The sequence below is a fragment of the Xenopus laevis genome, chromosome 2L, assembly GCF_017654675.1.
Source record: "Xenopus laevis strain J_2021 chromosome 2L, Xenopus_laevis_v10.1, whole genome shotgun sequence".
NCBI lineage: Eukaryota > Metazoa > Chordata > Amphibia > Anura > Pipidae > Xenopus > Xenopus laevis.
Window position 1 is genome coordinate 79,926,871 of NC_054373.1, and position 26,920 is coordinate 79,953,790.

Below are 26,920 nucleotides of genomic sequence, written 5' to 3' on the forward strand. Positions count from 1 at the left end.
CGCTTCAGTTTTATTCCAGGTTACAACACTGTTCATGCTTTACCCCGTTGTGGTGCTACTCCCATCTACAACAACTTGAGAGAACCCCATATCCACAGGCCTAGGCACGTTGTGTGTGTATATATATATATATATATATAAAGTATATAGCAAAAGTCATAGTAGATGACAAGTTATTAAGATCTCAAGAGCTGAAACAGAACATTGCAATCCCTAACAACTAATACTTACAACTGAGACATACAATAGTCGCAATTCAAGTGTGAGTCACTAGATACTACGCCGAACAACCTAGAGATAGGGGTACACAGAAAAGATTTGCGTAAAACCTTGTCCCACTTTTATGCACAATTGCTTCAAGTCTGCAGCACCTCACTGAACAATTTGCGTGGCAAAGTGGCAACATGACATCCTGTGGTAACTGGGTAGATATTCTTTGACAGGGTAATTAGCAGCAAGGATAGAATGACACCATTAAACTATTTACATAGGGTGTACCTTACCCCACAACAGCTACATAAAATGAACTCAACTATTAGCCCAGAGTGCCCCAGGTGTCCACATTCCCCTACTGCATTCTTTCATATGGTGTGGGAGTGCCCTCTAATACACTCATTCTGGGGGGGAGGTCACACAGCTAATTCGGGTAAAAACTGACATCTTTGTACCAATGGAGGCTAGAGTACTGCTATTGAACCAGGTAGAGGATGTTTTTCCAAGGAGAGCACAACGCACGCTGCTGTCCTTTGCATGGACACTAAAAAGCTGGTACGAATGCACTGGAAGTCGAGAGGGGGAGCCACAACACAGGGCTGGGAATAGTTCATTGAAAAATCTCTACCTCTTTATAAACTCACGTATATGAGAAGGGGTTGCCCAGAGAAATTCAACAAGGTATGGGGCCTATGTGTAACGGGCCCGAAGGCACAGTAATAGTGTAGACCAAAGAGGAGACCAGACCAGGTTCGAGGTACAAGAGGGTTTATCCAAAGAATCGTCAAAATACAGGCAAATAGGTCAGACCAGGCAGAAGACAAGCAGAATCGAAGAACAGGCAGGAATCGGTACACAAGAATCAAATATAGATAATAACACCCAGGAACTCAGTAGCAGGAACCTATAGTTGGGCAAGGACTGGAAGGGGAAGTAGGTTTAAATAGTCTCTGGGTTGGCGCCAAATTTTGACGCGCTTGCGTCAGACGCAGACGCCAGCGTCCTCACGCTGAAGTCTCGACGCCGGCGCCCGATTCTGACGCCGGCGTCCGTTCCGTCGCCGACGACCAATCCTGGAGTGGAAAGAAGGTGAGGTCATAGACCTGTGCCCAGCAGGAGCCATGTGGTGAGGCAGGTGGTCGCCATCTTGGACGCCATCTTGGACGCCATCTTGACGACCTGAGGTAGATTCCATTACAGTACCCCCCTCCTTAGGGGGGCCTCAGGACCACCGAGTCTAGGGGAGAGAGGGAATAGTTTATGGAATCTACGAACCAAGATGGGCGCATGGACATCTGAGCTCCTGACCCAGGAGCACTCCTCGGGACCGAACCCCTTCCACTCGATGAGATATTGAAGAGTGCCCCTGGAAAAACGAGAGTCCAAGATCCTCTTCACCTCGAATTCCTGGTGATCGTCAACCAGGACTGGAGCTGGGGAAGAAGAAGAAGAAGAAGAAAAGGACACAGCAGGCTTAAGGAGAGAGACATGGAAGGCATTCGGGATCCGCATCTCTGGAGGGAGTTGAAGACGAACCGCCACTGGATTGATGATTTCAATGACGGGAAAGGGACCGATGAATCTGGGACCAAGCTTTGGGGTAGGAATCTTCAGGCGGATGTTACGGGTGGAAAGCCAAACTTTGTCACCAGGAGCATAGGGTGGAGCGGAAACCCTCTTCTTGTCGGCAGAGCATAGGGTGGAGCGGAAACCCTCTTCTTGTCGGCAAACCTCTTCTGGACCAGGGAGCTCCTCTGCAGATTAGAGGCAACAGCAGCCCAAATAGCCATCATGTGGGCAGCCTGATCGTTGGCGGCAGGAACATTAGTGAGGAGAAGATCCTGAGGGAACGCCAAAGGATTCTGACCGTAGACACAGAAGAAAGGGGACTGATGCGAGGAAGAATGCAAAGCATTGTTATGGGCGAACTCAGCCCAGGGAAGGAGATCCGACCAGTCGTCTTGGCACAGGGAAACATGGCAGCGAAGAAACTGTTCCAAAGCCTGGTTTACTCTCTCAGCAGCTCCATTGGACTGTGGGTGATAGGCAGAAGAAAATTGCAAAGAAATGTTGAGAGCTTTGCACAAGGATCTCCAGAATCTGGACACGAATTGTGAGCCACGGTCAGAGACGATCTCGGCAGGAAACCCACCATGGAGACGAAAAATATGTTGAATGAAAAGCTTGGAAAGTTCAGGAGCAGAGGGAAGTTTGCGGAGGGGAATGAAATGAGCCATTTTGCTGAACCTGTCAACGACAACCCAGATGACAGTGTGACCGGAGGAGACAGGCAGATCCACAATAAAATCCATGGCAAGATGAGTCCAAGGACGAGATGGAATGGGTAATGGAAGAAGGAGTCCTTTGGGAGGAGAATGTCCAGACTTGGAAATGGCACAGATGGTACAAGAAGAAACAAAGTCTTTAACATCCTTTCTCATGGATGGCCACCACACCAGGCGAAAAGGAGTTCAGTAGTCTTCTCCACTCCGGGATGGCCGGCCTGTTTGGAACTGTGAGCCTGGGATAGGATAGACTGGCGACAATCAGGAGGAACAAAGGCAACCCCTAGAGGAATATTGTCAGGAGCAGAAGCTTGAGCGGAAAGGATTTGCGAAGCCAAGGAGGGAAATAGGGCAGCGACGATCTTGGAGGAAGGCACAATGGGTTCAGGATCTTCGGAGCAGGGAACTTCAGGAACAAAACTTCTTGACAAGGCATCAGCCTTTCTATTTCTAGAGCCAGGACGAAAGGTGATGACGAAGTTAAAACGGGAGAAGAACAGTGACCATCTGGCTTGTCGAGGATTCAAACGTTTGAGGGATTGGATAAATTCAAGGTTCTTATGGTCTGTAAAGATGGTCAAGGGAATGGAGGATCCCTCCAGTAAATGTCTCCACTCCTCCAGGGCGAGTTTCACTGCCAATAACTCACGATTCCCCACATCGTAGTTCTGCTCGGAGGAAAAAAATTTCTTAGAAAAGAATGCACAGGGATGTAACTTCCCATCCACGGATGATCTCTGTGACAAGACAGCTCCAACTCCCACATCTGAGGCGTCGACTTCGAGGAAGAAGGGAAGAAGGAGTTCGGGGTGTCTGAGAATAGGTGCAGAAGAAAAGGCAGTTTTCAAGGCTTCAAAGGCTTCCAAGGCTAGAGGAGGCCAGTGCTGTGGTTTACCCCCTTTGCGGATAAGGGCCAGGATAGGAGAGATCTTGGAAGAGAAACCTTTAATAAATTGTCTGTAATAGTTGGCAAAGCCAATAAATCTTTGGATAGCCTTGACACTTGTGGGGAGGGGCCAATCGAGAATTGCTGAAACCTTGGCTGGATCCATCTTGAAACCCTGCTGGGAGATGATGTACCCAAGAAAAGGGATGGAAGACACTTCAAACGAGCACTTTTCCAATTTAGCGAAGAGATTATTCTTTCTTAGGCGAAGAAGAACTTCCTTCACTTGGGAGCGATGCTCGAGGAGATTTTTGGAAAAGACAAGAATGTCATCCAGATAGACGACAACACTTTGCCCCCAACAGGTCTCTGAATATATCATTTACGAACTCTTGGAAGACCGCGGGGGCATTACATAGTCCAAACGGCATGACAAGATATTCATAATGCCCGTCTCGGGTATTGAAGGCGGTCTTCCATTCGTCCCCTTCACGAACTCTAATGAGGTTATAGGCACCCCGAAGATCCAGCTTAGTGAAGATCTTGGCCCCTCTTAACTGATCGAAGAGTTCAGAGATTAGGGGGAGAGGGTAACGGTTTTTAATGGTGATTTTGTTTAACCCCCTATAGTCGATGCATGGTCACAGACCTCCGTCCTTCTTTTCGACAAAGAAAAATCCAGCACCAGCAGTGGAGGAAGAAGGGCGGATGAAGCCTCTTTGGAGATTCTCCTGAATGTAGGTCTTCATGGCAGTCGTCTCAGAGGGGGAAAGAGGATAGGTGCGACCCCGGGGAGGCATGGAACCAGGAAGAAGTTCGACCGGACAGTCATAGGGTCGATGAGGAGGAAGGGTCTCTGCAGAGCCCTTATTGAAGACATCAGCAAAATCTTGATAGACGGATGGAAGGGACAACTTGGAAGAAACAGAAGAAACCTTGATAAGGGGTACAGCAGGCAAACAGTTCCGTTGGCAATAGGGGCTCCAGCGGGAGACTTGAGAGGAGGACCAGTCAATGACTGGATTATGGGTGCATAACCAGGGAAGTCCCAAAACGAGTGGAGTTGAAGGGCAATCGATGAGTAGGAAGGCCAATCTCTCCAGATGCATAGTGCCCACTCTAAGAGAAAGTTCAGCGGTGGTTTGAGAAATAATGGCCGAAGACAGAGGGCGGTCATCAATAGCTAACACCCGCAGAGGAGAGGCCAAGGGTTGTAGGGGAACCGCATGACGAGCAGCAAAAACTCTGTCCATGAAATTTCCGGCAGCACCAGAGTCCAGGAAAGCTTGCACTGGGATCTTCTGGGAACTGAATTGGATCTGTACTGGAAGAAGGAAGCGTTGAGTAGAGGGTTGGGGAGAATGACAAACACCACCCAGATAGGTCTCCCCAAACCTACCTAGGTGCTGGCGTTTCCCGGCTTCACAGGACACTCATGGGCGAAGTGCGATTTGCCCCCACAATACAGGCATAGGCCGGCAGCCCTTCTCCGTAACTTCTCCTGTTCGGAAAGACGAGCCCGTCCGATCTGCATGGGTTCCTCAGTAGATGGAGCAGAGGAAGCAGAAACCGCAGGAGTAGGAGAGGGAAAAGCAGAAGCCGGATTGAAGAGTAGGGGTCTCTGGAAGCGAGGAGCCAGGGTGGATTGGAACCGGGGATACTTCTTCGAACGCTCTCTGTCGAGCTCGAGTTGAAATTCCCTCTGCCGGGTGTCAACCTTTATAGCCAACGCCACCAGATCCTCCCACCGAGAAGGAATTTCCCGGGAGACCAAGTCGTTTTTGATCCGCATGGCTAGGCCGTTGTAGAAGGCGGCATGGTACCCATCATTGTTCCAGGTGGTCTCCGCAACTAGGGTGCGGAACTCAATAGCGTACTCTGGAACAGAGCGAGTGCCTTGTTGGATCTGGAACAGACGAGCAGAGGATGCCATAGCTCGACCAGGGGCATCAAAGACGACCCGAAGTTCACGGATGAAGGCACTGGCGTTGTCAATCAAAGGGTCCCCCTTCTCCCACAGAGGTGATGCCCACTCCAAAGCCTTCCCCTGCAGGCGAGTAATCATGTACCCCACTTTAGCTCGTTCGGATACAAACTGATCTGGCAGCAGGGTGAACTGGATCTCGCACTGGTTGATGAAACCTCTGCATGCATCAGGATCGCCGCTGTAGAGGGGAGGCGCAGGAATGCGAGGTTCCGAAGGCTGAAGTGGGCTTGCAGGAACGGCCACAGGGACCGGGGCCACAGGTGACAATGCCGACAGTTTGTCCAGGATAGCTTCAAGAGCCTGACCGAAGTGTGACTGCTGGGCTTCGTATGACTGCATGCGGGAAGCCAGACCGCGGATAGCGCCACCGACATCAGGTGGAGCTGGAGTCTCCTCCGAAGGGTCCATGGCCCAACTATACTGTAACGGGCCCGAAGGCACAGTAATAGTGTAGACCAAAGAGGAGACCAGACCAGGTTCGAGGTACAAGAGGGTTTATCCAAAGAATCGTCAAAATACAGGCAAATAGGTCAGACCAGGCAGAAGACAAGCAGAATCGAAGAACAGGCAGGAATCGGTACACAAGAATCAAATATAGATAATAACACCCAGGAACTCAGTAGCAGGAACCTATAGTTGGGCAAGGACTGGAAGGGGAAGTAGGTTTAAATAGTCTCTGGGTTGGCGCCAAATTTTGACGCGCTTGCGTCAGACGCAGACGCCAGCGTCCTCACGCTGACGTCTCGACGCCGGCGCCCGATTCTGACGCCGGCGTCCGTTCCGTCGCCGACGACCAATCCTGGAGTGGAAAGAAGGTGAGGTCATAGACCTGTGCCCAGCAGGAGCCATGTGGTGAGGCAGGTGGTCGCCATCTTGGACGCCATCTTGGACGCCATCTTGACGACCTGAGGTAGATTCCATTACACTATGGACGATCCAGTGGGGTCACCCTAGATCAGTCAAGTAGCCTTACACAACAGAAACCTGCTCAACCCCTCCACAGTAGGGAATTATGGGTGACAACCACTGCTGTAATGTAAATTTTAATTAATATGTAATAATGTACCAAATGGTATGGGTATGGCATGTTACTGTTTGCACTGCTTTCTGGGACGAACTGAGAAAACAAAGACACCAATTGTTTTGTTAATTGGTTATTTAATTAAAATGCGGAAATTTTGTTAACATAAGTAACACAGACTTTATTTGATATGTCAACTAAATAACTAATTGCTCAATAAAAGAATTGTTAGATAAAATAATAATTATTTTCAGTATTTTTTTTAACATCTGAGTTTTTCTACTAAATATTCTAATGTGACCATTTTATCTGTTTTAGGGTGGCAGTGCCTACATTTTGAATTATTTTCTATACATTATGTGGGCGTTGTTATTTGCCTTTCTGGCAGTTTCTTTGGTCAGAGTCTTTGCTCCTTACGCATGTGGATCTGGAATACCAGAGGTAGGAATTTATATTTATAATGCATGCAATTGTTGTTTTTTATAGAAAATATATTGTCAAATATTCTCCAGACAAAAACAACTGTAATTTAAAAAGGGTGGCATGGTATACTGTTAGGTTGCACAGGGCCAAAGTGTAGATTTATGGGCCTAAAGGTGGCCATACACGGATAGATCCGCTCGTTTGGCGATGTCGCCAAACGAGCGGATCTCCCTCCGATATGCCCACCTTGAGGTGGGCAATATCGGGCTGATCCGATCGTGGGCCCTAGGGCCCAACGATCAGATCCTTCACGTTCGCAAACGGGCGGTCGGATCGCGGGACCGCATCAACGAACAGATGCGGCCGCGATCCGACGGGATTTTAACCCCATCCGATCGAGATCTGGCCGACTTTCGGCCAGATCTCGATCGGGGAAGCCCGTCGGGGGCCCCCATACACGGGCCAATAAGCTGCCGACTCGGTCTGTCGGCAGCTTTTATCGGCCCGTGTATGGCCACCTTTACACTAGAATAACACGAGATAAGAGCATGTGTACAGATATAAATTACTGTTTGAGGTGAATGTTTAAAGAGAGAAGTTAGAAGAGCCAGTAGAAGAAACCTACACCATCTCCCTCTGGCACCTCATCCTGTCACACTAGTCAAACTGAATAAAAATACTGCATTTGTTATGGCCTACTTAGGGCCTGCTTTTTGTCATAATAAGTTATTTCGGTTCTGAAAAGATAAATATTCCTGACAACTACTACAGGCATTCTGAGAAAATTCTTTAAGGCATTAATTTCACATTTAATCTACAGACCATGGAAAAGCGTAGGTGTTTCTTTTTCAAGCTATCAAATCATGTACCAAATATAAAATACTACATCGCCTCTGATTTGATCCATTGCTGTAATTCATAACAATCTATCTGCAATGTCCTTTGATCAGTCTACAGCTTGTGATCTTTGGTTTGTTGCACTGGGTCACGTTTTCCCAATGTACATCAGATGCCATGTCATTATCTTGATAATTCTTTTCAACTAAAACCCTTCCTTATAAGGTATATTAACCTGATTTAATATAGGTAATCATTTCATATTTGGGGATGAATAATTGTCTTCCACTATTTCAAAACTCTGCTCTAGAATATGGGAAATGTGGCTAAAACTCTCCCAAAAAGAATCTTACAAAGCATAATATATAGACATATTTATTGTGGCTTTAGATATTGTCACGTAAATGACAAGCATAAATTAACCATCACTCATTGGTACATTAAGTAGGATCATATTTGCATTTCATATTTATATTTATACATCTTTTTGCTTGCAGAAATTACAGTGCTTCATTTGATTAATAATACTGTATTGGTATCTATACTGTATACACCTGGTTTGAAGAAAATTGAACTATAGTACTATATTATTAAGGGATGCACCAAATCCAGGATTGGGTTTGGGATTCGACCTTTATCAGCAGGATTTGGATTCGGGCGAATCCTTGTGCCTGGCTGAACTGATTCTGAATCCTAATTTGCATATACAAAAATCCAGATCACGTATATGGCCAAAATACTAAGGGGCAAATTCACTAAGGCACTTCGCCACACTTCACCAGGCGTAGTTTCGCCAGCGCTCCGCAAATTCACTAAAATACGAAGTTGCGCTCAGGGGTAGCGTGAAGTTGCGCTAGCGTTGATTCGCTAAGCGAAGCGAAGTTACGCTAGCGATGGTTAATTTGCATATGGCGCCAAATTCAAATTTCAATGGAGGAATACGTACAATCACTACAAATGCCTGGGAAACCTTCAAAACATCAAATAAAATTTTTTTTGCTCTACACATGTGCCCACTGTATATATAGTTAAGTTGCCATGAGTTAGGGAATGTAGGGGGGAAGGAGGGGAGCCCCAAAATTTTTTTCGATCTTTTTCAGCCTATCACCCATAATATAGAAAAACGCCAGCGTTGTGAACTTTTTTTGAAGCAATCCCTATCTACTCTATTGCGCTTCGCCTGGTCTGAGGTGGTGAAGGAAGTCTGGCGTAAAAGGTAGCGTTCAGTACAATGCGCGCGTTAGTGGATTTGCGTAGTTACACGTACGTCCGTTTTCGCCAGGCATAAGGGTGCGAAGTAACACTAGTGAATTTACGCCAGCGTTCGTTAGTGAATTTGCGAAGTAATGAAAATGACCAACGCTAGCGAATTGACGCTAGCGTTAGGCGCTTCGGCGCTTAGTGAATTTGCCCCTAAGACCTGGTCATGTGGAACGACCGCCACCGTCAGCCATCTTGCTTTGTACAAAGCTGTCCTAATTACAAAATATAATGCTGCTCCTCATTTTTTTTCCCTTCTAGATAAAAACTATTCTCAGTGGATTCATAATAAGAGGATACCTGGGAAAATGGACCCTACTGATAAAAACAGTAACATTGGTACTAGTAGTGTCATCAGGCCTGAGTCTTGGAAAAGAAGGACCTTCTGTTCATGTGGCATGTTGCTGTGGCAACTTATTCAGCAGTTTATTTTCCAAATACAGCAAGAATGAGGCAAAGAGACGAGAAGTAAGTTAAATTAAGGAATTTCCAAAATTATCTTTCATTTTCCAAAATGTTTTGCTTAGTACATTGTGTTTTTTCTACAGGTGCTCTCAGCGGCTGCTGCTGTAGGAGTCTCTGTTGCCTTTGGGGCTCCAATTGGCGGTGTTCTTTTCAGTCTGGAAGAGGTACAAGAATGTTATATTTTAGGGATGCAACGAATCAACTATTTGGGATTCAGTCAAATCCCCGAATCCTTTGTGAAAGATTCTGCCAAATACCGAACCAAATCCTAATTTGCATATGCAAATTAGAGGCTGGAAAAGAAAAAGTGGAAAAAGAATGTTATACTTCCTTGTTTTGAGTGGAAAAGTCACGTGATTTCCCTTCCCGCTCCTAAATTACATATGCAGATTATGATTTGGTTTGGCTACATACAAGGATTCGGCCGAACCAATCCTTGATTCGGTGCATCCCTAGTATATTTTATAAGTGTTGACTATATTTGTGCTGACTTTGCTGGGGGCTCACATACAAATGTGACCACTTTAATAGATTCTTTTCATTGGGTTAAAAGTAAGTTAAAATGTTCTCATAATTACAACATAGCATTAAATGTAAAATGTATTGCAGCGTTGAGCCATTAGCTAGGCACACCCTTGGCATATAGCATTGGAATCTTGTTGGGACTGATAAGGCGTAACCAGTTTCTACAAGCCTTAAGCTTTGGTTTAATGTAGGGCAAGGGCTGCAACATGGGTGGACAAAAGTGAAGATTTAGGGAGACTTGGCTTCATAACAGACCTGGACTGAGATTCAGGTACACAGAGGCCCAAACAGGCCACACAGCAGCCGAAACAGCCTCCCACCAGCCCAATATACAGTGATTCTCTATGGCAACTTACAGCAGCCCCTCTGGCATTTGCCAGAACCCACAGTCCAGGCCTGCTTCATAACAAAGAGGTAAAAGTTAAGCCACCTTTAAGTTCTCAAAAATTGAGAAATGCTCATTCAGATTCAGATCCGCATTGTCGTAACTGTGTCATATTATATTAGAAAGACAAATGTTCGTTCTCGTTTATGATTATCTAATTAAAGGAGCACAATTGTTTCTTTTTATTTACAGGTTAGTTATTACTTTCCACTGAAAACACTTTGGCGTTCATTCTTTGCTGCCTTGGTGGCTGCATTTACGCTCCGATCAATCAACCCATTTGGAAACAGCCGTCTTGTTCTGTTTTATGTGGAATACCATACTCCTTGGTACATGGCGGAACTTTTTCCATTCATCCTCCTCGGTGTCTTCGGGGGCCTGTGGGGAACACTTTTTATTCGCTGTAATATTGCGTGGTGCAGAAGGCGTAAAACCACTAAACTGGGTAAATACCCAGTGCTGGAAGTTATTGTGGTCACTGCGATCACAGCTTTATTGGCCTACCCAAATCCATATACTAGAAGAAGCACAAGTGAGCTCATCTCAGAGCTTTTCAATGACTGCGGGGCACTGGAATCTTCCCAGCTCTGTGATTACATTAATGATCCCAACATGACCAGACCTGTAGATGATATTCCAGACCGTCAGGCGGGTGCTGGTGTTTATACGGCAATGTGGCAACTGGCCCTGGCTCTGATATTTAAAATAGTTATTACAATATTTACATTTGGTATGAAGGTAAGACAAACGCTTAATAAATGAATACTTTTACATTATATGATCTTTATATTATTTTCTATGCCATTCTGGATCCATAAAGTTGTGGTTACTGTCTCAGCATTTAGAGAGAGGAATGTCTGTGCAGATTACTTGCAAAATAGATACAAGGAAATAAAATTAGGGTATATATGAGTGTGTGGAAGCAGCCAATGGCAGACTGAGTTTAACCTAACCTATGACTAAATACTTCTGTAAGTGCAATCTATTTACTCTCCATTTTGGGCTTCCCATACCCTTTATCAAGTGTGACAGTACAGGTATGGGATCCGTTATCCAGAAACCCATAATCCAGAAAGCTCCTAATTATGGGATGGTCATCTCCCATAGACCTTTTAATCATATAAATCAAATGTTTTAAAAATCATTTCCTATTTCTCTGTAATAATAAAACAGTAATTTGTACTTGTTCCCAACCATCCAGCACTGGTGTTTCCAGGCGTTTCCCATTCATATAAATAGACGGTGAGTGGTGACAGGTTCTTCTCTGCTGGCTCAAACACACTGGCAAACAGAGAAAGAACCCTGTGTGCCATAAGCCTAAGGAATTTAATGGGGTCATTTCTTAATTACACAAATCCTTCTTCCCAAGATGTCCTTAAGGAATTTGCATGTTTAACGATTACAATGTATTTTTATTTAGCAATATGTGCATTATGTGTTGAAAATATCAGTCTACGGCAACTAGATTTTCTGCATTCAGCCTAAAAGTGAATGCATTACCCCTGTTCGGCCCAAGTTGAGATGGAATTTTTATATATATATTTGTAAAACATAACCAGAGTCTGGGGCCCAGTAATATCTAATTATATGTATTGACATGTCATACTGTACCTGCTCTAATGTGTTAGCCCTTTCCTATTCTGCATTTTTTTTTTTTACAACATATTGTTTTTTGGCAACATATTGCAGAGAAAAGAATAGTATGGATATGTCTTGCTAAGAAATAAAAACATGATTACTGGGGGCACCATAAAGCTTTCTCAAAGGGGTGGTTCGCCTTTAAGGTAACTTCTAGTTTGTTCTAGAATGACTATTTCAAAGAAACTTTTCAATTGGTCTTCATAATTAATTTTTTTTTTTTTATAGTTTTTTTAAATTACAGCTTTCAAATAGGGGGGTCACATCTTTTAAACTTTGTATTATTCATATTTCTATCCAGGCCTCTCCTTTTCATATTTCAGTCTCTTATTCATATCAATGCATGGTTGCTAGGGTAATTTGGACCCTAGCTACCAGTTTGAAACCTGAAACTGCAAACTGGAGAGCTGCCAAATAAAATGCTAAATAACTCAAAAACCACAAATAATAAAAAATGAAAACCAATTGCAAATTGTCTCAGAATATCACTCTCTACATCATACTAAAATTTAACTCAAAGGTGAATGACCCCTTTAAGTACGGTACATGGCTTATACCGGAGATTGTACATTCTGACTGCTAAAGTAGCCATGTGAAATTACTCCAATTAAAGGGCATTCTATATGCATGCAATGAATGTTTATCTATCAACTGTTTGCCAGAGACATATCATTTATTTAGATGTTTAGGAATCTAAAGGCATCTATGACAAGTTTTCAGTGACAATAATTCTTTATAAAAATATATGTGATTTGTAGAACGTTAAAGCATTTCATTTTTGACTTGGGATCTGGGTTAATTGTGTTCTAAAATTACATGTCATTTATTATGTTAGCTTGTCATTATTCAGGGGAGCCTGGCATTGCAATATAACAGACAAAACCATGCATTTAGGATTAAACATGCAAAAGGCATCAAGATGGGAAATATCATGTAACAACAAAGGGATTTCTGTATCAATAGTATGATAACCAATAATAATTGGCTGATTGCATTTGTGCAGTCCCTGCCAGACTGTATGTAAATCTTTGTTTAGGAATGAAAGTCTATAGCACTAGTATCCTGCCACCGCATATGTCACAGAGCACCGTTTATAATTTTCTTTTGAATGCCAGGGCCACTGCTACTCATGAAAAGAAAATGGTATTGTGTTTTGCACGCTTGATAGAAATTGCATGCTTTAGAAAGAATTCTCCAGCGCTATAAATATTTATTTGATTTCTCTTTTGTTTTTTAGATACCTTCTGGCCTGTTTATTCCCAGCATAGCAGTGGGGGCCATAGCTGGCCGGATTGTAGGAGTGGGTGTAGAGCAGCTGGCCTACCATCACCATGACTGGATCATTTTCAGGAACTGGTGCAGACCCGGAGCAGACTGTGTGACTCCTGGGCTCTATGCTATGGTGGGAGCAGCAGCCTGTCTAGGTACTGTGAAAAACTTGGCTTAAGCTGGCCATAAATGCAAAGATCTGATAGTTAGAATCCTCAAACGATCTGACTTTGCCATCTCCCGACCTGCCACTAACCATTCAGATCAAATAAAGTAGAAAAGTATAGATCAGCCAATGTTCTGCCCCTGACAGCAATCGTACGAAAGTTATGTCTGACAAAAGCTAGCGACAGTCTCCCACTGAAAATCGTAAGATCGGCAATACACACAGAGATATTATCGGCAGCCGACAGAAATTTTTTAACCTGTCCGATCGACCAAACGACCGATCTCCGTCGGAAGAAAAATGTCGGGACTCTCCACACATGGTCCGAAAATCATACAAATCCTCAATTCGTACGATCGGATCTTTGCTTCTATGGCCAGCTTTACTCTGTACTATACATGTTTTATTGCAGAATGTGTAAACAAGCACAGGCAGTGTAAAATTAATTCTCGATCTGTCTCTTGCCTGCTTATAGTTTCCCACTGCCAATTCATAACAATATTTTTATTCATATCAAACTCTGTTTTTTGTTACATTAAGCTGGATACAAGTCCTCTCCCCTCTGTGATCTATTCTTTTTCTATTTATTTTCAAAATGAATCGGTTAATAGTGCTGCTCCAGCAGAATTCTGCACTGAAATCCATTTCTCAAAAGAGCAAACAGATTTTTTTATATTCAATTTTTGAAATCTGACATGGGGCTAGACATATTGTCAATTTCCCAGCTGCCCCAAGTCATGTGACTTGTGCTCTGATAAACTTCAATCACTTTTTACTGCTGTACTGCAAGTTGGCGTGATATCACCCCCTCCCTTCCCCCCCCCCAGCAGCCAAACAAAAGAACAATGGGAAGGTAACCAGATAACAGCTCCCTAACACAAGATAGCAGCTGCCTGGTAGATCTATGAACAACACTCAATAGTAAAAACCCATGTATCACTGAGACATATTCAATTACATTGAGAAGGAAAAACAGCAGCCTGCCAGAAAGCATTTCTCTCCTAAAGTGCAGGCAAAAGTCACATGACCAGGGGCAGCTGGGAAATTGACAAAATGTCTAGCCCCATGTCCGATTTCAAAATTGAATACAAAAAAATCTGTTTGCTCTTTTGAGAAATGGGTTTCAGTGCAGAATTCTGCTGGAGCAGCACTATTAAATTATTCATTTTGAAAAACATTTTTTTCCCATGACAGTATCCCTTTAACATGGCAACTGAACCATATTAATCATATCAAGTGTCTATGGGATATATCTACTAAAAGGTGGCAAGACACCATGCCATCAAAAAGTCTACAAACATGCACACTAATATATTTCTTCATTTGGGATGAGCAGTGGCAGACTGAAGAGTAGGTCGAATATTGAGAGTGGTCTCTAATTCACTACTGCCATGAACAGAAAAACTACAAATCCCATAAAACTAATGATGAAGACTCTCTTTTTTTTCCCTACAGGAGGAGTTACAAGAATGACAGTTTCCCTAGTAGTTATAATGTTTGAGTTGACTGGTGGCCTAGAGTACATTGTGCCGTTGATGGCAGCAGCTGTAACGAGCAAATGGGTTGCAGATGCATTTGGGAAAGAAGGCATTTATGAGGCACACATTCATTTAAATGGTTATCCATTCCTGGATGTCAAGGATGAGTTCACCCACAGAACACTTGCAATGGATGTAATGAGGCCTCGCCGAGGGGAGCCCTCCCTCTCTGTTCTTACCCAGGACAGTATGACAGTAGAGGATATGGAGACCTTAATCAAAGACACAGATTATAACGGATTTCCTGTTGTGGTGTCCAGAGATTCCGAGCGTTTAATTGGCTTCGCTCAAAGGAGAGAACTTATCATTGCAATCAGTAAGTCTGATTATGGCTTTACCTTTGTGGAACTTTCCACTTCATTTCTAAGTGTGTTTATGTCTCAAAACTATTGTTTGATGACGCACAAGTTCAAGGACTGCACATGACATATAAACATTTAACAGTGTAAGTGCTGTTTTACTCGTGTTACACCACACTAGCAGTATTTTTATAGCCTGTGTATCCTGTGTATATACAGCATATAGGGAGTGTGACTACTAAACTATATGCACAACATTCGATAACATAATTGTTACAGAATGTTATCTCTCTAGTGATTGAAGCAGTATGACATGGTGCTTGGTGGTGCAACTTTTTTCAGATAGGCCAAACCTGAGTCAGTCTGCAGTGGTATGGGGCCAAAATGGAGAGTAATAATGTAGTAATGGTTCATAATAAAGTAACACAATAATAGAACTGCTCATTTCAATTCTGACCAGGACACTATCTGCAAGAAGTTCTCCTTGTGTTTGTATGGATTTCCTCCCACACATTCAGGCAGATTAATAGCCTTTTGAGGAAAATGTCCCCAGTAAGTTGAGTGAATGTGATACAGACCAAAGATTGTATGTTCCACTGTCTACAGACTGACGCCAATGGAGAACAGTCTCTGTAAAATGCAGGGTAATATGTGGTAATAGTAATATATAATAACCTCCCTCACTACTGGTCAGTGAAAAGGAATTGCTTTGGAAAGTGCACTGTTTACATCAGGTTATATCAGACCAAGGAACGAGATAGACATAGGGCAATACAGACTTGCCATCTCTTTCTTATTTGATGTAGGAATCACCAGTTTTTTACCCATGTTTTAAAAAAAAAACAACATATCCCCTGAATAATGCATTTGTCATATGGGGAGTTCTATTATGCATGTATAATGGAAGGCTTACAGATGATGCCTTTAAAAACAGATTAATATCTAGGCTGAACCAGGATATATATATATATATATATATATATATATATATATATATATATATATATATATATATATATATATATATATATATAATATTTCAGTGTTTATTGTGTACTGTAGGTTGCAAGACTGGCATAATTTATTCATACCCCTTATACCCCTAGAAAACTCATTGGTAATAGAATGTGATATATATATATATATATATATATATATATATATATATATATATATATATCACATTCTATTACCAATGAGTTTTCTAGGGGTATAAGGGGTATGAATAAATTATGCCAGTCTTGCAACCTACAGTACACAATAAACACTGAAACGATAATGGGGTGGTCAACCTTAAGTTAGCTTTTAGTATGTTATAGAATGTTCTATTCCTAGAAATTGTTCTTCATTGTTTATTTTTCATAGTTTTCCTCTTCCACACCTTTCCACATTTTATAAGGGTTGTTCATCTTTGAGTTAACTTTTAGCATGATATTTGGAGTGATATTCTGAGACAATATGGAACTGGTTTTCATTTTTTTATTTGTGCTTTTTGAGTTATTTAGCTTTTTATTCAGCAGATCTCCAGTTTGCAATTTCAGCAATCTGGTTGCTAGGGTCCAAATTTTCCTGCATGCATTGATTTGAATAAGCATTGGTTTGAATAAGAGACTGGAATATGAACAGGAAAGGGCCTTGATAGAAAGATGAGTAATAAAAAGTAGCAATAGCAATAAATGTGTAGCCTTAAAGGAACAGTTCAGTGTGAAAATAAAAACTGTGTAAATAGGCTGTGCAAAATAAAAAATGTTTCTTAAATATTTAGTTAGCCAAAAATGTAATGTTTAAAGGCTGGAGTTACTGGATGTCTAATATAATAACCAGAACACTACTTCCTGCTTTTCAGGTCTATAACTCTGAGCTAGTCAGTGACTTGAAGGGGGGCCACATGGTACATTTCTTTTCAGTGAGTTTGCAATTGATCCTCAGCATTCAGCTCAGATTCAAAAGCAACAGATATGACCCATGTGTCCCCCCCTAAAGTCTCTGATTGGTTGCTGCCTGGTAACCAGTCAGTGTATAGCAAGAGAGCTGAAAAGCAGGAAGTAGTATTCTGGCTATTATGCTAGACATCCAGTCACTCCAGCCTTTATACATTACATTTTTGCCTAACTAACTATATTAGAAACATTTTTTATTTTGCACAGCCTATTTATTTACCCAGTATTTATTTTTACACTGAACAATTCCTTTAAAGAGTTTGTTTTTAGATGGGGTCAGTGACTCCCCATTTGAAAGCTGGAAAGAGTCAGAAGTAGAAGGTAAATAGTTTAAAAACTATAAAAAAAAAATAAATTATGATAACCAATTGAAAAGTTGCTAAAGTCTATAACATACTAAAAGTTAACTTAAAGGGCACCTGTTGGGTGAAAATATTTTCCCAACCAAAGGGTGCACCAGTAGGGAGCTTTTGGTGTGAGCGGCCATGTTGTGGCGTATGTGCATAATGTTCAAATGGCGGCATTTGCTCATTATGCGCATGCATGTGTCCCAACATGGCCGCTCAAACGGGGAGCTTCATCCTGGTGCAGGTGTCCTAGCGCTGGCAGGGAGCATTTTTTTTTTAAAAAAAACTTCTGTTGCCCCGAACCGAATTGAGGGCTCTATTAGCCCGCACCTTTGGTTGGCGAAATATTTTCAACCTACAGGTTGAACCACCCCTTTAAATGGAGATCACTGACCCTGGCTACCAGAAACTATTGCTGTATGAGTTTACACCTTTATTGACCTCTCCTATTCATATTCCTGTCTCTCATTCAAACCACTGCCTGGGTGCTACAGTAAACAAGACCCAAATAGCTTAAATTCAAAACTGGAGAGCTTGTGAACAAATGGCTTAAAGACTTCAAAACCACAAAAAAAAAAAAAATGAAAACCCAATTATAAATTGTCTCAAAATAGCAATCATACTAAAAGTTAATTTAAAGGCGAATAACTGAAAAATTGCATCACTGATTTGTGTAAACATGAACCCTTTTTCATAAATCGTTTGCTTTCATGCAAAACAATCAGTATTGTTTGCATTTCCAGTTACATAGATGAGTTATATAGATGAGATTGCTATAACTAGCTCATATAAAGCAAGTTGTATTTTAAGTAGAATTTACCTTTAAGCAATTTACAGAGTGCTTATTCTTCACAGAGTATGTTCAAATACTGAAAGGATCAATATGGGATTTTTGATATCCAGGCCAAGAAACAGTGACTAATTAATACCAATTGCACTCTGGAAAATATGTGGTAGCTTGTTATTTTTAAATAATGTTTTTGCTACTTGATCCATAAATTATTATTCATACGCAAGAGAAGACTCCAAGTATCCGCAGGCAGAAAACAGTTTAACATTTTTGTCTCCTAAAAAATTAAATTTATAATTTTTTGAAGTGGTAATTATTTGCTTTACAACAAATCTATGCTGCACAATACCTCTTTCTTTTGCTGTCTCTTGCAGCACCTGGGCAGTGTCAGGGTTTAACCAACGTCTCAGGTATTTGGGTGTGTGGCCTAATTCTCAGGGCCTTTAGTTTAGAATAACTTATTCTCTATTATCTGTGTTCTTGGATGAAATTGCACAGAGCAGCACCATAATGGTTGCCCATTTGGATTGTGTTAAGTTGTGGTTCAGTTGGTTACAAGAGGAAGCAGTTATGGTCTGTGACCAAAGTGGGTAATAGCTCACAGCACATTTATTTCTATGCTTCATAGTACATTCTATTTTATACACGTCAACACCTTGCCATGCCCCTAAATCCACCCATGGCATGCACACAGATATGCCCCTGATCCATCTTGCTTATGCCTTTTTAAGAAACCACATTCCTTTTGCCATTACGACTGCCCCTAACCTAAAATTACTGGGAACAAGACAGTAGGTTCTGACTTCACTGTAAATAACAAAATGTTGCTGTGATTATATTGCAAGACTTCATTATACAGTTCATTGCTTTTATTGTCAGTGTTAACCTACATTATTCAATGTATTGTTCTCTGCATATAGCTGTAGAAACCTTAAGCGCGTAATAAATGTAGAGATATTCAGCTCGTCTATTTAAATGCTGAAATTATTAGTTGAATCCAGACACTGCTGTATTATTGACATTCATTAAAAATATTATTTGATCTGCTGGGTTTCATCTTGAACATCTGCCGCATTTCTAATATATGACTCAAAAAAAGCTGAAAAAAGGCCAATTTTCATGCCTTGTCGAGCACATCTATCACAAGCTAGAATCATATGCTAAGCTGGCTCTCTTTAATAATCTTTTTGAATAGTAATAAATTCACTTCAGCTACAGCCTTATAATATTCTCCTATGCTGTTTTTTGTGGCGTTCATAACACGATCATTTAAAACCCCAGTTTTATGGAATTTTAGAAAAGGAAATCACAGTAGACTTTATTTAGTTAACAATATGCCTACCTGTTACCATGCAGTTGCTTGCAGAATGACTACTATTTATAATATGTCTATTAATGTCTGGTTTTGGTTTTCAGAGAATGCTAGACAATGCCAAGATGGGGTGGTAAGCAATTCTATTGTATATTTCACTGAGGATCCTCCAGAGCTTCCTGCTAACAGTCCCAATCCACTGAAACTGCGTCGCATCCTTAATCTAAGTCCCTTCACTGTGACTGACCACACACCTATGGAAACAGTAGTAGACATTTTCCGAAAACTTGGGCTAAGGCAATGTCTCGTTACTCGCAGTGGGTAAGTACTACTATCCGAACATCCACTAAGGTTAACGCACCTTCAGGAAGATTCTTATGTACTGTGCTTCCATGTGCTGTAGTCTATTGATCATTAATCCATTAATACCCTAACAAAGTGGCATTGGGTTTGTGCCATTCTCTGCCAATGCTCATTGTTTAATTTTTAAAATCTGACATGGGACTAGATATGTTGGTAGTTTCCCAGGTGTCCTCAGTCATGTGACTTGTACTCTGATAGACTTTAGTCACTATTAACTGCTGCACTGCTAGTTGGAGTGATATCACCTTCTCCGTCTCCCCCAGCAGCCAATAAGCAGAACAGCGAAAAGGTAACAAGTTAACAGCTTCCTGGCAGATAAGAGAATAGCACTAGTAAAAGTCCCACTGCGACTCCTTCAATTACACTGAGTTGGAGAAACAATAGCCTTTCTTAAAGCAGTTGTGAAATGCTGCCTCTTTCTGCAAGCACAGGTTCAGGCAAAATGACCTGAGATAGCTGCCTACACACCAATACTACAACTAAATAAATGCACTTGTTGGTTTGGGAATACAATTTTATATGGTAAAGTGCATTATTTGATGTAAACAGTGTAATTTAGAAATAAAAATCAACCCATAAAAATCTGAATCTCTTTAACTAACTTTCTCATTGTCCTTAATATGTGAGCTTAAATGAGGGCAATATAATGTAAAATGAAATACTCTAGGATGACTTCACATGACATTCTTTTCCCCACAGGAGACTTTTGGGTATTATAACGAAAAAAGATGTTTTAAGACACATGGCTCAAATGGCTAATCAAGACCCTGAATCCATAATGTTCAACTAAGACTGCAAGAATATTGGTAAGGGAATATTAATGACAGGAAGTTCTTCAATGGATTCCACCCTGCGTCCATCACGTGACATACACTAAGGAGAAATCATTGGCGACTAACTAAGGCAAGCAATAGAAAGGCAAATGTATCAGAAGCTGCTGGGTTTGTTTATAGGCCTACATAGATCCAGGCATAATTCACTGGAAGAAAAAAAAACTGAAAAGAGAACTATCAACTCAAATAAACATTCTGAAACTAAACAGATTAATTCTTACATGATAATGTAATTGTTCACTGGAACTTTATGTTTTTTAAAGTTTATGCCCCGATTTAATTACAATGTATGTTTTAAATCAACTATGCATTCCGGAGATGAAGTATCTCTGCAACAAATAATCACTTGGAGTTTGTTAATTTCCCTCCTGCTGGATAGCATATGTTTTACCTACAGATGGAAAAAACTTCGCTCCAGTATCTCTGATCATCCTGCTTCATTTATGTCTGTGCTCATTATAAGATTATGGGCAGTGGGAATGATGTACAAATGTCTGAATGTAGCAGTAAATCTGTATATGTAGGAGCATAAGGTGGCCCTGTCATTAGACTGAATGGCTACTTGGGTCTGCACATGTATTTTATTGAAATGGTTTTGGGACATTTATATCAGGGGCATTCCTATCTATAGGAAGACTGGTCAGATGACATAGCTATTGCTAAGGTTATTGAGCAGTCTCTGCATCTTGTCTGAACTAAACTAGCATAAACTTAATCTGTTTGTTTGACTTTATTTAAGCCTCTATACTACCCCAGCTGTTAATCCTGAGATCCCAAAAACCTTGACCACCAGTGAATACATACACATGGACTGCACATATGGTGGGACGTTCAGCACGGAAGGTCCTTCCAGTTAAACTAATCCCTGTGCAGCTGTTTGGAGATGCTCCAATAGGGGTAGCAGAGATTAATTTGGGAATAAATTTAGGTCAAAAGCAAATAGTGCTGTAATGGACAAAGAAGCAGAGAATGCAACAATTGCAGATTTTTCTAAACTATAAAGAAGTAAAGCACCTTAAAGAGAGAATGTACATGTGCTAGTTGAAAAAGCAAGAAAGGGGAGAAAGACTGAAGGTTTAGGAGAAGAAATATGGTGATGGGATGAAAGAGTGGAAGGGCGAAAACGGCAGTAGGGAACAAGAGCAAAGAATGGCAAGGGACAATACGTAGAGAATAAAGAGAAGAGTGAGACAGAAGTGAAAATCAAAGAATAATGTGAAGTGAAACAGAAGAAAGAACAACAATATACTATTAATCGGGGGAGGGCTGGTGCACCCAGTCTGTTGGATGCCTAATTGTATGTTGTTGTGGGACTGCGCCCTTGGTATCATGGGAATTATTGCACCATTCTAGATCAAAGAGCACTCTAACAAGGACAAATATAGAGGCTAGGGAGTCATGGAGGGAATACAACCCAAGCTGCTGTTCTATACATATACAGTTATTGTTTATTATATGTGGTCAGACTAATGGGTTAAAGGGTTTTGTGAACTGATGTGTTTTTGCACAGTCTATAAAAGATTTTCTACTTTACAAGTATGAATGACATAAGATTATGGATTCCTGCTGTTTAATACAGAAAAAGGCCAGTGTAACTCATGGTTGACCCTAAAATAAGCCAATACAGCAGTAATGCCCATTGTTACATCCTACCATATTGCATTTCTCTTATCAATGCTTAGTCAAGTATTTGGCAGGCATATTTTAAATAAAAATTAAAGTAAGGAGCAGACCTTATCAAAGCATCATCCTCACACAGTATTTCAGATAGCAAAAAAATGCTGAAAAAAATGCTGAAAGATTCAGTTTTACTGCATTTACCGAAAGGAAACTTTATTACAGGAATGGGTGTTATGCCAGCTGAATTGCTTTTTTGGTCAAGTGTATAAACAGGTCCGTATGTATATATAGTTACATATATTAAAAACACTTTATTGTAACTAGTCTTACTATATAGGGTTCTTTAATTAAGCCATATGCCTGCCTCACACTTAGCACCTTCAGGCCTGGCTTTGAATTTTGAAAGTACAGTGGAACCCCCATTTTACGTTTTTCAGGGGACCAGAAAAAAATAGTGTAAAATCCAGGAAAATGTTAAACCAGGTAAATGTATTATGCATAATATATAGGTGGGACCACAAAACAACAATGTAAAATGAGGGGAAACTTAAAATCGGGAGATGTAAAATTGAGGTTCCACTGTAAATACCATGGTTCAGAGACATTGGGAAAATAATTACAATTCTACTTCCTACCAAAATTTCCTGTTGGTAGGATACAATTTGTTAAAGTGCTGTGATGCCTGAATATTGTACAGTTAAAAGTGTTTTTCAGCTTTTCTAAAAGCATATTAAGCAATTTTGCAATTATGTGGAAGCTGCTTCATTTCTAATACATGCCATTTTGTTAAATTGTTTTCTTTGAGATCAAAAATACTGCACCCTTATAGTAGCTTAGAACACGCTTGACAGTGAACACACTCTCTCACAGTGCTAAATTGCTAAACATGCTAAATCTGTGTTACTTGTCTCAGTGATGTGTCATGTAAAGGTATTCATACATACACGATTGCCACCTGGTCAGTATTTTACCGGTCTGGCCGGTAAAACATGTTACTTGATGCCGATGTTATTAAAGGGATACTGTCATGGGAAAATTTTTTTTTTCCAAAATGAATCAGTTAATAGTGCTGCTCCAGCAGAATTCTGCACTGAAATCCATTTCTCAAAAGAGCAAACAGATTTTTTTATATTCAATTTTTAAATCTGACACGGGGCTAGACATTTTGTCAATTTCCCAGCTGCCCCATGTCATGTGACTTGTGCCTGCACTTCAGGAGAGTAATGCTTTTTGGCAGGCTGCTGTTTCTCCTTCTCAATGTAACTGAAGGAGTCTCAGTGGGACATGGGTTTTTACGATTGAGTGTTGTTCTTAGATCTACCAGGCAGCTGTTATCTTGTGTTAGGGAGCTGTTATCTGGTTACCTTCCCATTGTTCTTTTGTTTGGCTGCTGGGGGGAAAAGGGAGGGGGTGATAATCACTCCAACTTGCAGTACAGCAGTAAAGAGTGATTGAAGTTTATCAGAGCACAAGTCACATGACATGGGGCAGCTGGGAAATTGACAAAATGTCTAGCCCCATGTCAGATTTCAAAATTGAATATAAAAAAATCTGTTTGCTCTTTTGAGAAATGGATTTCAGTGCAGAATTCTGCTGGAGCAGCACTATTAACTGATTCATTTTGAAAAAATTTTTTTTTCCCATGACAGTATCCCTTTAAAGAAGTTAACTTTTAGTATGTTATAAAATGGTCAATTCTAAGCAAATTTCAATTGGTCTTCTTCACTTATTTGTTATAGCTTTTGAAATATTTACTTTACCTTTTTCTTCTAACTCTTTCCTGCTTTCAAATAAGGGACACTGACCCTGTCTAAAAAACAAATTCTCTGTAAGGCTACACATTTATTGTTATTGCTACTTTTTATTATTTATCTTTCTAGTTAGGGCTCTCCTATTCCTATTCCAGTCTCTTATTAAAATCAATGTATGGTCACTAGGGTAGTTTGGATCCTAGCAACGAGATGCAAACTGGAGAGCTGCTGAATAAAAAAGCTAAATAACCCAAAAACCACAAATACTAAAAAATGAAAACCAATTGCAAATTGTCTCAGAATATCACTCTCTACATCATACTCAAGTTAACTCTAAGGTAAACAACCCCTTTAATATGGAAGAAAGATAAAAATATAGGAAAGCAGGTATTTTTTTTCCAGAAAAGTTTGCAACCCTGATAAAAGCTACCCTTTAGAGTCAGCAGCTTGCTAGACTGTGTATGACCAATATCTGGCTAAAAATCCACTAGATATCTATTGGGCAAATTAGAAAATCCCACGCACATTCATGTGGTCCGCATCCAAGGGGTCTCTTTATGCTAATCTTGATCTTGACAAAGGAATCAAAATATAAGGTCATTCAGATCTGGGTAGTTTGTTGTTGGCCAAATTGGATAACCCATCAAATGAGCAGATCTGATCCCAATCATGGATCTGTAAAAGCATTGGTAAGTGAGCTGAGGATGCAAGGGATTAAATGTGAGGTTTCAGAATTTAAGTATAAAAACATTAATGACTACAGCAATGAATTCTTTATTGACTATTATAGGAGGCAGATTGTTTGCTGGAAAATATAACAGTCCCATTATTTTGTTTTAACTTTGGACATCAATCCTAGAGAAATAGGTTACAACTTTTTATAAACTACTTTAAGAATGTTCAAATTCTAAATCTGTAAGACGGGTTACTTAATTCCTCCAAAACCTCCTTTCCAGCCTATGCTTTTTGTGAGGAAAAGGGTCAAAGTCTCTCTAAATATTTCAAATTGGAACACAATACAAAAGCCGTACAATTTAAACATTTTTGTGGATTATCTATTTTTGGTATCCAAACCAATAGACATTGTTTATTTGTTCTAAAGTTTTATATAAAGGGCTTGGTCCCTTTTCAACTTTATTCCCTGTTGCAGAACACAGAACGAATGCGGAATAATTGCATGGAGGCAGCTTTTAATTCTATAGCTTCCCATTCACTTGTTGTCAGCTGAAAGTTTTAATACAGGTTGTTTTAAGGTCTAGGGTTTTGTTCTTATATCCACAGCAGTTACATATACTAGCTGAGAAAGAAAGTACATTATTATTGTTTATACTTACCAGTGTAGAGCAGCCAAATCAAACTGTTTGGAAAAGTTCTGTATACCTGCAAATTTCAAAACCACTGGAAGCATCTATGGAAACTTACTCTGTACATATATTTTTCAGGAATAATATTGTGTGATAAAAAAATTTCACCAGATCACTGATCTGTAAGTAAATAAATTACAGTTATTTAAGTTAAAATGATTGAATAAAATATATATAATATATAATTTAAGTTTTGTATTAATGTGCACTGCACCCCATTCAATTAATAACTTGCCTTTGTTATTCTCTAGTGTATTGATACCGATCATTTGCTCATGTAGCAACTTCATCTTTATAGAGTTATATGCATAAACATTGACATTTCATGATAATTTGTTTCTTTATTAAGTAAATCAATGACAATGGATATTTGTTGAAGGCCATGGGAATATTGACACATTATATAAAATGAAAATGTTTGGAATCTATTTTTAAATAAAGATAATATATGAGATTTTCAGACTCTGATCCTTTATTTATAACTTTTCAAGCAGCGGAGTAACTAGATATTACTGGGCCTAGAGCAAACTATTTTTTATGCCCCCAAAATGTCTAGAGGTTGACCTGCTTTACCAATATTTTATATGAATTAGGGTCATGTTGGGCCCCTTAACCTCCTGGGCTTCCCTGAAAGAGTGTAAGCTTTACCGGTCCTCAACCAAAATACTTTTCTACTGGATCCACTTCATGACTCTACATATGCTCATTATAAAACCCTGCATTGCACTGATGAGACACAATTAAGGGTGAAACCAATCTGCAGTTGGGAATCTAATCAGTATACACGTATGGGATCCGTTATCCAGAAACTTGTTATCTAGAAAGCTCCCAATTATGGAAAGGTCATCTCCTATAGACTACATTTTAACCAAATAATCCAAATTTTAAAAAATGATTTCCTTTTTCTCTGTATTAATAATAAAACAGTACCACTAACTTGTTCCAAACTAAAGAAAACCCAGCCTATTGCGTTTATGTAATGTTTACATGATTTTCTAGTAGACTAGAAGTTATGAAGACCAAAATTATGGAAAAATTGGTTATGCAGATAACACCAGGCCCCAAGTATAACTGTATAGAAGGTCCCATACCTTTACTGCCCTGGCTGTTCTTAAAAACCCTGTGGGTTAGGTTCAGTTTATAAGGTAATCCATGTAAATGAAAATTTTAGGAGTGATCCTGGGCTTCTTTTCCCAGAATTCCTCCTGCTCAACCAAAATGCTTTTTTAGCTTCCCCATTCCTGCAACCATCAAGATGGAGGCAGTTTCCAATATATGCTAATAAAAATAAGCCTGGTCATCATTCGGTACATACTATGACACTGATCTGGCAAACTTACTATTACTGTTAGCCATCAATGCCAAGTAAAAGAAAAGAAAATTTTAGGAAGGAAGTTTTAAAA

At 40.4% G+C, this 26,920-nt stretch overlaps 1 protein-coding gene across 1 annotated transcript in view; it reads left to right on the plus strand.

The window, feature by feature from the left end:
- LOC108708185 (H(+)/Cl(-) exchange transporter 4) overlaps nucleotides 1-22,722 on the plus strand; it is a 38,713-nt gene extending 15,991 nt beyond the window's left edge. Inside the window, exons 5-12 of the mRNA XM_018246625.2 lie at nucleotides 6,711-6,833; nucleotides 9,174-9,380; nucleotides 9,461-9,541; nucleotides 10,480-11,025; nucleotides 13,163-13,349; nucleotides 14,816-15,214; nucleotides 19,691-19,907; nucleotides 20,649-22,722. Coding sequence (XP_018102114.1) covers nucleotides 6,711-6,833; nucleotides 9,174-9,380; nucleotides 9,461-9,541; nucleotides 10,480-11,025; nucleotides 13,163-13,349; nucleotides 14,816-15,214; nucleotides 19,691-19,907; nucleotides 20,649-20,739 — 1,851 coding nt within the window. The 3' untranslated portion in view covers nucleotides 20,740-22,722. The remainder of the gene's footprint in view (nucleotides 1-6,710; nucleotides 6,834-9,173; nucleotides 9,381-9,460; nucleotides 9,542-10,479; nucleotides 11,026-13,162; nucleotides 13,350-14,815; nucleotides 15,215-19,690; nucleotides 19,908-20,648) is intronic.
- Nucleotides 22,723-26,920: the final 4,198 nt, after the last annotated feature.